The sequence below is a fragment of the Ochotona curzoniae genome, unplaced genomic scaffold (assembly GCF_017591425.1).
Source record: "Ochotona curzoniae isolate NIBS_2020 unplaced genomic scaffold, NIBS_Ocur_1.0 contig_3520, whole genome shotgun sequence".
Lineage (NCBI taxonomy): Eukaryota > Metazoa > Chordata > Mammalia > Lagomorpha > Ochotonidae > Ochotona > Ochotona curzoniae.
In genome coordinates, this window is record NW_024465894.1 from 18,542,867 (window position 1) to 18,553,584 (window position 10,718).

The 10,718-nt window shown below is 54.0% G+C and overlaps 1 protein-coding gene across 1 annotated transcript; it reads right to left on the minus strand.

The window, feature by feature from the left end:
* Positions 1–6,457: 6,457 nt before the first annotated feature.
* NXT1 (nuclear transport factor 2 like export factor 1) lies at positions 6,458–9,749 on the minus strand. The gene is made up of 2 exons (XM_040981768.1): positions 9,513–9,749; positions 6,458–7,768 (listed from the first exon to the last, which is right to left on the minus strand). Exon 2 carries the CDS (start codon positions 7,708–7,710, stop codon positions 7,288–7,290), a length of 423 nt encoding a protein of 140 aa, XP_040837702.1. The 5' UTR covers positions 7,711–7,768; positions 9,513–9,749; the 3' UTR covers positions 6,458–7,287.
* Positions 9,750–10,718: the final 969 nt, after the last annotated feature.

Sequence of the window (10,718 nt, forward strand, 5' to 3'; positions counted from 1 at the left end):
GCTGAATTCAGTCCACATGCCACATACACTGAATTAGGAGAGGCCAAATTCCCATTGCATACTTCGGTTTCACAGCACGAATGCTGCAGAAGCAGTTTGAAGCCTGTGGCTGAGGGTGACACGGCTGTGGCTCCTGACTGGCTTGCTGCCAGCGCAGGTGCTGGGAGGCAGCAGTGCATCTTGGAACCCATGCACCAGTGTCCTCCAACCACATGCAAGAGCTGGATGAAGCTCCAGCTCCAGGCTCTCCTCCCCAGGCATGGCTATTGAGGGCATTTGGGGAGTGGACATCACATGGCAAATCTCTTAAATAAGTAAATATTTTTAAAGTTGCAAATACTGTTCTCTAAATAATTTTCCTAAATCTTCTTACCATAGTTCTAGATGGAATTTTTAAAAATCCTGCTAAGATATGCATAACATAAAATGTACTGGTTTAACATTTTTTTTTTAAAAAAAAAGATTTATTTATTTATTGGAAATTCAGATATACAGAGAGGAGGAGAGACAGAGAGGAAGATCTTCCGTCCGATGATTCACTCCCCAGGCAGCCGCAACGGCTGGAGCTGAGCCAATCCGAAGCCAGGAGCCAGGAACTTCTTCCATGTCTCCCATATAGCTGCAGGGTCCCAAGGCTTTGGGCTGTCCTCCACTGCTTTCCCAGGCCACAAGCAGGGAGCTGGATGGGAAGTGGAGCTGCTGGGATTAGAACCAGCGCCCATATGGGATCCCGGTGCATTCAAGGTGAGGACTTTAGCCACTAGGCCATGTCGCTGGGCCCTGGTTTAACTATTTTTAAGAAAGATTTATTTTTGTTGCAAAATCAGATATACAGAGAACAGGAAAGACAGAGAAGATCTTCCATCTGATGATTCACTCCCCCAAGTGACTGCAATGGACGGAGCTGAGTCAATCTGAAGCCAGGAGCCAGGAATTTCTTCTAGATCTCCCACTTCGGTATAGGGTCCCAAGGCTTTGGGTTGTCCTTGACTGCTTTCCCAGGTCACAGGCAGGGAGCTGGATGGGAAGTGGAGCTGTCAGGCTTAGAACTGGTGCCCATATGGGAATTCGGCACATTCAAGGTGAGGACTTTAGCCGCTAGGCCACAGTGCCAGTGCCCTTAACTATTCTTAAAATATTTATTTATATTGGGAAGGCAGATCAGATTTATGGTTTATCTGCTGGTTCACTCCCAAAGTGGCCACACAGCTAGAGCCAAGCTGATCAGGAGCCAGGAGCTTCTTCTGGGTCTTCATTGCAGATGCAGGGTCGCAAGGCCTTGGGCTATCCTCTGCTGCTTTCCCAGACCACAGGCAGTGAACTGGACAGGAAGTGGAGCATCTGGGGCCCATATGGGATCCTGGTGCGTGCAAGGGGACGATTTAGCCTTTAGGCTATGGCAGGCCGCCCCAGCAGATCTTTGTGATGCATCAAGTGGGAACTGCTCGCCTTCCCCTGTGCCTACCATCCCTTCCCTGATAACCACTGGTGTATTTTGTCTTGCAACACGTGTCCTTTTCTGTCTGAATATTCAATTAGTCTAATGCTCTTAGGAGTCATCCATGGTTCAATGTGTATCAGAATTTCATTCCCAGAACTAGCACAATGGTTGAGTGAACAATCCTCTGCCATATAGCTGCTGGCATCCCATCTGGGTGCCTGTTCATGTCCTAGCTGCTTCACTTCCCATCCAGCTCTATGGCTGTGGCTTGGGAAAGCAGCGCAGGATGGGACGGCCCAAAGCCTTGGGATCTTATACCCATGTGGGAGACCTAGAAGAGGCTCCTGGCTCCTGGCTTTGGATTGGCTCAGCTCTGGCTGCTGCTGCAATTTCGGGAGTGAACCAGTGGATGGAAGATCTTCTCTCTCTGTCTCTCCTTTTCTCTGTAAGTCTACCTGTCAAATAAAAAGAAAACTTAAAAAAATTAAAATACTGTATATCTATATAGTTAGATACTTTTGTAAAAGAGAAAAAAAATCAGTCTCTTTTAAGGATGAATACTATTCCATTGTATGCCAGTGGCCCATTTGCTAGATAAGGTAGCAAGATAGTTCATCTGCTGATTGATTTACTTGTGGGCAGTTTCCATGTTTGGTCATTATGAATATTGTACATTTGAGTATTGGTGGGTCAGTAACTCAGTTCCTGCTCTGAATTCTTCAGAGTGCGTACCTAGAAGTAGCACTGCTGGGTCACATGGTAATTCTCTGCCTGACTTCCTCAAGGAACCAACAAATCTTTGCCACAGCAGCTGTCCCATTTTATATCCCCACCGGCCATGTAGAATGGCTGCAGTTTCCCCCGTCTCCAAACGGACTGAAGTATTTTAAGCAAGGAAGTCACAGACATGGGGTCTTCAGCATGGCACTATATTAATCACTAGTTTTTTTTCATTTCACTGCATCATTTCAGATAATCTACCTGAAAATGTGACCAGAAAGAGGTAACAGGTGAAGGGACCCACATACTATTGTTGCCTCCAGGAAATTGGAGTAGGAACTTGGGCACTAAGGCGTCCCAAACAACCTTGCAGCTGCCAAATGGCCACTCCTTTGCCAGTTTTTCATCAGTAGTCCGCAGTTCAGGAGAGCCCAAATAAAACATACTCAAGACAAAGCCTGCATTATGATTCATGACAGCTGAGAAACACGTTTCACGAAGGCACCTTAGTTTGAAAAAAAAAAAAAGGCTTAGATTTTATTAATAATTAAAACACACCTGGATGAATTTAAGTGGGCCACAAATGTTTTTATGTTGGCTTTCAAAAATCAGTGGATCACTTTTCATGGCAGGATTTCAGATAAACCCTGTGTTTCACATGGCTGTGGTCTATCTTTGTCACTATTAAAGGTCACCTCCAAGAGTGTGCAGGCGTATAGGAGGTAGTTCGAAACTGGGAGAAGCCCAGGACACTAGCGGAACACAGGCTGGTTCTGACCACTCCCGCGCGCTAGCTATCCTGGAGATGGAAGGGCAACACCATTCTACCCAGTTGCTGGGAGTCCACAGACTCCAAGTAAACCTACAAAATCCAAAACGCACAGGGGGCGTGGCAACCCCAGCGCCTTGCCCACCGCAGACACCCGCCGTCCGCCCGGGTCATACGGGTGTCCGGCCTCCGCGGAAGCCGCTGGTCCCGGGGCTCCATGGAGACGGAGGCTGGGCGGCGTCTGGTGCCGCTGGCTGCCTGCTGGCTTCCGATTAGCCATGGCGGCCCCGAGGCAGTGACGCCAGCCGCGTCCCGGGGCCCTCCGGCAGGGCGGCCTTTCCGGCCTGACCGGCGGGTCTGGCGTCCCCGGTGTCCCGCTGCGCCCTGCCGGCAGACTCCGCCACTTGGGCGCTCGGCCCCGCAGCCTGGCTCTAGCCCGAGGCGGAAGTTCTGCGAGCTGCTGCGAGCGCTGATGGCGGCGCGTCCGGACCATCCGTCCGTCCCCTTGGTTGTCGGTTGTCGGCCATGGGTGGCGGGAAGCTGTTTTTTCTAATTCCTCACGACCTGGGTGTCCATCCTTTATCTGGAATCACATTCCTAATCCTCTCAATGACATAGTCAGTGAAAGCCCCAGGAAGACCAGAGACCGCGCGCCGTGGGAGGACCAGGGACTTTACAAAAGGCTTGCTTGTGCAGTAGAGGCAAGAGCTCCGGGTGGCGGCAGCCCACTCGTGTCTGAGGCTTTGCCCAACAGCTCCTGCAGGCAGAGTCCTGCGGTGAGGAAGGAGAGCCAGGCAAAGCGTTTAAGGTCATTCTCAAGGGCACACGTACTAGCAGCAGCAGAACTCTGAAACAATGTGTTTGCCCAAGTGCTAGGTTGCGGTTCCAGCACATGTAACCGTGTATCTGCAGTCAGCCTGGTGGACTGATTTTGATTACAAAGTATATGAGGCCTCATCACCCAAGAATGCCAACCCAAACGCTGTTACGGTTTTCTTTCTTTCTTTTTTTTCCCCCCAGATTTACAAAAATAAGAAAGAGCTTCCACCCTCTGGTTTACTCACCTGCCGGTTAGCTAAGCCAATCCAAAGCCAGGAGCTTCCTCTGGGTCTCCTACGTGGGTGTGGGGTGCCGAGGCTTTGGGCTGTCTTTCACTGCTTTCCCAGGCCACAAGGGAGCAGGATAGGAAGTGGAGCATCAAGGATATGAACTGGTGCCCACATGGGATCCCGGCGCATGCAAGGTGAGGACTTTAGCCGCTAGGCTACCTTGCTGGGCTGGGTTACACAGTTTTCTGTATAAGGTTACCGAAAGTGCCCCATGCCAGGGCCTGCTCTGCTTCTGATCCCTGCACCCTGCAAGGCAGTGGGTGATGCTCCAGGACTGTGGCCCTCTGTCACCCACAGGGGACATTTGGGTGGATTTCGGCATGTAACTTTGGACTGGCCTGGCTCTGGCAGTTGCAAGCACTGGGGGTTGGGGAGAATTGAAAGTTATCTGCCTTTCAAATAAAATGAATTGGGGCTAGTGCGGTAATTCAACTGGCTAATCCTTTACCTCCAAGCACCTCTAATCCAGCTCCCTGCTTAAGGCCTGGGAAAGCAGTTGGAGGATGGCCTGCCTTGGGTCCCTGCACCCACTTGGGAAACTTGGCTCCTGATCAGCTCAGCTCAGCTCCAGGCATTGAGGCCATTTGAGAAGTGAATCAGTGGAAGGAATCTTTTCTCTCCTTCTTTTTGTAAATCTGCATTTCAAATAATAATAAATCTTAAATTTTTTTTTTTTTAGAATACGTGACAACAGCAGCTTCCTTCTGGTCTCATTTCTCTTACTTTCCCAGGTGCTCTGACATGATGCCCAACCCAGGCTGCATTTGGCCAGCCAGGCAATGGCAGAACGGAGGTGGTTTCTTTGGCCTGATAGAACAGAGAAGAGGGGATGCCCTGATGTGAGAAGCCTAGGGGCACAAGAGCTGGGGTCTAGGGCAGGGAGGTGAGGGTGAATGAGGTATGTGAGAGATGAGACACAGCAAGGCTGTGATGGTGATTCCTAGGATGTGGGTGGGCAAGCAGGCCCGCTAACAGCTTCTGTATGACAGAACCCAGCACACACAGCACACACCTACCCCTTCCTGTGGCTGAGGACTCTGGATGGCAGGCCCAGCAAACCTTCTGGCCACAGCTCCTCAGGCTACTGTGGTCTTTTACACTCAGGGAGCCCCTGTGAAGGGCTTGGAAGGGCTCCACTGAAGACCACTGCCCACCAACCAGGTTGCAGGTGAGAGGTGGTGTCTGGGCTGGGCTGGGGGCTTGCGGTGTTAAGCCCCACAGCATCCCGCTCCCATCACTCTACACAGTTCCCTCCCCACCCATAGCCCCTTGCGTCTTCCTGTGGACAAGGGTGTCAGAGGATCCTTACTTTGGCCCCTCACATGCACAGGCATGCATGAAGGTGAAGGACAATTCTGTTTTTCCATGGAGTTCTTCAAATGCCCTACTGGCTTAATGCCTCAGCAGAACTGCTTGCGCCAGCTTGCAAGGCTTGTCTGACCACTGCTTAATGTGGCTTTGAACATGCATCTGACTGCATTAACTGCCAGTTCACATGCATTGGCAGGTAGTTTCATCAGGTTGCGAACCTGCTGAACACCTTACACAAATCAGGATGGGTCCACCAGCCCTGCTGAGACCCCCTTAGGGGACCACAGGTGTATATGGGTCTAATGTTGATTGTGTGGGGACATGACTGTAAGTCATCCTTTCAATCCTGGTGTTGCCAGACATGCGAGCCTTCTCAGGTTTCCCAGCATGCCACAGTGGAGCCACCGGTCCCCCACGTTCAGTCCCTACTCAGGAGGGTTGTCACAGTGACGCCCACTCTAAGCTCAAGATGGCCTAGGAAGGCTTTGCTTCTCTGTTATAAAGGCTTGGACCAGAGGAATTGCAGCCACTAGGGAGGAATCTAGGGGCCTAATGAGTTCAACAGGGTTTTCATTCTAGCACAGGCCTGAGGAATCTTTTTCTCTGCCAAGGGCCATGTGGGTATTTGTAGTATCATTAATGGGCCAAAGTGATCAACTTGCAAATAGTACATAATAGACTATATATAGACAGGCTATAGAGACTTCTTGAACATTAAGCCCTGGCTGCAGCTGTCTTGGCAGGGCCAGATCAAATGAATGCACCGGCTTCGCATTCCTGCCCTTGCCGAGGGTCCTGTTGGGTTTTCCTCATGGTTGAGACTGAACCAGGGTCAGGGCTTTGGGGGTTGTGAGCTGTGTCCAAGCAGCAGAGAGAGGAGGTGACAAAGGACTGTCTGAACCCAGCCCTGCCCCTTCATTGGCCGTCTTCCAGGTAGATCCCTCCAACATACCTCGGGGGGCGGGGAGCCTGCTGCCTGCGACACTTCACGACTCCCTCCCTTTTCACACAGCCTCTTCTAACCACCTGGCACACAGGAAGAGATTAACTGCAGAAGCTGCATGGTCACCATACACCATCCTTTGGTCCAAGAATGACAGAACCACCTAGAAGGGCACTTGAGAATGTTACAGAAAGATGGGATTCCAAGATGAGCTTTTCTTGGTGGGAAAACAGCTAGCAATTCAGGCTCATCACAGGGTGGCCTCCTGCCACACCCATGGTTCACAGACTCTCTCAAGCATCCTTGGACAGAGATCTGATTTCTGCCTTTGCGTGTGGATGCTATGAGGGCTGGTCTGCAGGACCAGCAACAGCAGCACCCAATCCCGAGTCCCCCATCCTTGGCGGGTCCTCCCCTCAGCAGTGTGTTCAGCCACCTCCTTCGTGAGCTTGTTCTTGGCCGACCTTTTGCTGCGTCATCTGTTCTCAGCAGGGGCTCAGGTAGGGCCTGGTCCCTTGCCTGGGGCTCTCTATGCCCTGCCAAGTGCATGACCCCAAGGGCCTCTGGAAACACTGCGGCTGGGCTCTGTCCTTGAGAGGACACCTCCATAGTGCAGGGGGTCCAAATGCCATAGTACAGGGCCACTGTGTGCCAGGAGGGGTGCGGGAGGCCAGCAGCTTAGGCCTCTGCCCATATGCAGTGCCATCTTCTACTCCACCCACCTTACCCCGAAACTCAGGCCAACACATCAGGTAAAAGGAACAATAGTGACATGTATATTATGTTGTCAGCGCTTCCAGAACTGGGAACTCTACTGAGCAAGTAGAAAAATAGAAAAGTTTGCTTAAAAGGCAACAGGGACCCGTCAAAACACGCTCTGGAGAGGCTCCTGGCATCGAGAGAGGCCAACCTGGGCCTCGGCACAGCTGGGAACCGGGGTCCCCCACTTCCTGAGATCTGGGGCCAAAGCCGAGGGCCTGCTGCCCTCCACCAGCTAGTTGGCCCAGTCCTGGAAGCGGAAGCAGTCACTGGCTATCTTCCACACGGTGTTGCTGGGCGAAGCCTGTGCAGTGAGGATGAAGTTCTGGTTGAAGTCCCTCTGTTTATTGCCTTCGAACTTGACCGTGCCGCAGATTACCACAAGCACCGTGGTCTGGCTCGGCGTGGCTTCATCATGCACAGGCTGGCAGTCCACCACGCTGATCTGGAACTCGCTGGAAGGTAGCATCTCAAAGAACTCGCTCAGGGACTCGTGTCCTGAGACGGCATTGCCGTTCCACACCATGGTGGCAGTGCCCATGTATAGGCGGGACAGTAGGCGCCGCCGCTTGTCCATGGTGCTATAGTAGACGTTGACGAACTCCTCGGCGGCCCTGCACGCCTGGTCCACATATGTCTTGAAGTCCACGGATGCCATTCTTGCTGTGGGTGCAGACTCCTGCCAGGGCGACCCCCTGTGTTCGGGGCTCCTGGGGCTGTGGGGCAGGAAGGGTGAAGAGATCATGTGTGAATGCAGACATTATAGTGGGCAACAAGGTGGTGGCATGGTGCCCATCAAGTCCTGGGCCAACAGCGTGTACACCTGATGGTGGCAGAGCCATCTGGGCTGTGCATGTGCCCGGCTGAGGTGGCAGTGTTCACCCACAGGTCAGCTGGGGCAGAGGGAAGTTGCTTTCTCGATAGCCTAAGAGAACCAACACCACAAGGCCCAGTGCCACGGCAGAGTGGCCTGCCGCCTGACTGACACCCAGCTGGCCAGTCCTGTGCAGCCACAAGGGGCCAGCACAAGGAAGTAGCTGTAGCTCAAAAGCCACATTTCCTTAAACAAAGAAAAAACATCCAAAAGCAAAACACTGTTTCTAGGGAACAGTTATACCTGTTACTTTCTTTTCCATCAACAACAGACAAGAATGTTATTAAAACAGAGGCTTTAGCAGGGGCACGGTGTCCCACGTCCCACATGTCCCCACCACACTGCCTTCTGAGGCGCACTAGCAGGGAGCAGGGCTGCAAGGGGAGGCCCTCCTACAGGTGGCAGTGTCCCAGGCAGTGGCTCCCTCTGACGCATCACAGTACTGGGTCCTCATTCTAAAAAAGAGACCTCTCCTTTAGAAGAAATGCATCTCTCTTCCATTAGCTGGTCGAACTTCTCCCACTGTGCCAACAGCCAGGGTAGAGCCAGCCTACAGCCAGGTCCCACACGTCCTGGGACCATCAGCTGCTGCCTCCCAGGAGCACAGTGCTGCACGGGAAGACAGAGTGCGACTCATCCCTGGTACCCCAGTTCGGGGGTGGCACGAACTGCGGCACAGCCTGGAGTGCTACAAGACATGTTCCCACTTCCCCTCTCAAAAATGATCAGCTTCTCGAACCTGCGTGGCAGTGCCAGCATCCCTTTTAGGTGCAGTTCCAGTTCTGGCTGCTCCACTTCCCATCCAGCTCTCTGCTGATGGTCTGGGGAAACAGCAGAGGATAACTCAAATGTCTGAGCCCCTGCACCCAAGTGGGAGACCGGGAGGAAGCTCTTGACTCCTAGCTTCGGATCGGCTCAGCTCCTGCCTTAGCGGGTGTTTGGGGATGAATGATCTTGTTGTGCATCTCTGCCTTTCAAATAAATAAATAAATAAACAAACCACAAAATAACAATCATCAGCTTCTATACAGGGTTGGGGGGCGGGTCGAGGGCTGACACAGGCCTTGGTGACGCCTCCCCGAGGATACAGCCACCAGCCCAGCCTACAGGACAGTCGGATCTCCGCGGAGGGGAGTGTGTCGGCTTGGCGCTGCTCTCTGCTTCATTCTCGACACCCGCGGAAAAGCCGCTGGGCGCCCAAAGGCAGCCGGATGGAGGTCCTTCTGGGAGGGTAGGGGCCCCCCATTTTCTTCCCGACAGTCCCCTTCCGCCAGGGCTTGCTCGCTCGGTCCCGCAGCCATCTCCGACGCCAACGCTCTCTCCTTCCGCCTCCACCCACCGCGCGCGCATCTGCCAGATCGCAAAGAGCAGCGAGCGCAAGGGACGCCCCGCTGCCCGTCCCCCGGGCCTCGCACCGACCGTGTCGGCCTGCGGGCGGCTCCTCCCCGGCCCGGCCCGGCCCGGCCCGCGCGCTCGGCGGCCAAGGCCCCGGCGCACAGCGCGCCCCGCGCGGACCGCGGTGTCCACCACCACCGGGGCCGGGAGGCCTCGCGTCCACCCGCGCCCCACGTCGGAGCGGCACCCACCTGCACGCCCACGTCCGGGCTCAGCGCAGCAGAGCAGCCCCGCAGGCCACGAGGAGGGCCCGCCGAGGCTCCGTGCCCTTCCGCCCTCCGCTCCGGACGAGGTCCCCTTCGCAGAGAGCCGTCCCTCGGCCTCCTTCTTTCTTCCAGGAGGCTCCGCCCGCGTCGCCGGAGACCCAGAGCCCATGGACGTTAGGACGCCATCCGCGGATTCCCGCTCGGAGTGCTTGGGGCTCCGCGCAGCCGCGAGCGCCTCGGCCACGCCCGCTCCCGCCTCCCCTTTGACAGGCAGCGAGGTCACTCACTCAGAGCCGCAAGCGTGACTGCTAGCTCCGCCCAGGTGTGGCACAAAGGAGAAGCGGCTTCCGGGAAGGCCCCTTCCCAGAATTCCTCGGCACAATCACGCTTGAAATTTCATTGAGTTAACTGATTAGTTGGGACCTCTGATTGGATAAGACCTCCAAGGTCCCGCCCCTATACTCACTCTCCATTGGCTGAGGGGAGAGGCTTGGCGTCAGGCGCCTGCTTGGAGTGGTGCCCCATTCACCTGTGTTGGAATGAGTCCAGGTCGAAGATTGGCGCAATTTTAAGGCGTGATGCAATCGCGGGAAAGTGCTGTGGCTGACGTATCAGACGTTCAGTAAGAATGCCAGACACAGGGATGGTGGTGGAAGTCCGCCAGGTCCACACCGGAAAGAGAGAGAGCGTGAGTATCCATTTTCTGGTCACTCCCCGAGATGCTGACAACACTTGGAGCCCACACAGACTGAAACCCGGAGCCTGGAACACCACCCTGCTCCCTCACGTGGATGGTGGGTACCCACCCCTGTGGCTTCCGGAATATGCCTTACTGGGAAGCTGGAACCAGAGTGGGACCTGGGCATGGTATCCACTGTCCTCGCCGCTGAGCCTCAGACAGGTTCAGAAATCGCCTGGGCTGTTTCATGCAGGCCACCCCTACCCTTCTTCAGTCAAGTCTGTGATAAGTTTAGATCTTTGCAGATAAATTGGAGTAGAAAGGGTGAATGGACCTCCTTGGGGGACTAGTCACATTAAAGTGGCTTTGTAGGTGTTGGCGTTGTGGTGTTGTGCGTTAAGCTGCCTGGGTGCTGGTTTGAGTCCTGGCCATTGAACTTCCTATCCTGCTTCCTGCTAACACACCTGGGAAAGCAGCAGAAGATGGCTTTGGACTCTGCAAGCACATGGGAC

Bases quoted from the DNA above. Each gene is read 5' to 3' on its own strand.
- NXT1 (XM_040981768.1), bottom strand. From the start codon at position 7,710: ATGGCATCCGTGGACTTCAAGACATATGTGGACCAGGCGTGCAGGGCC.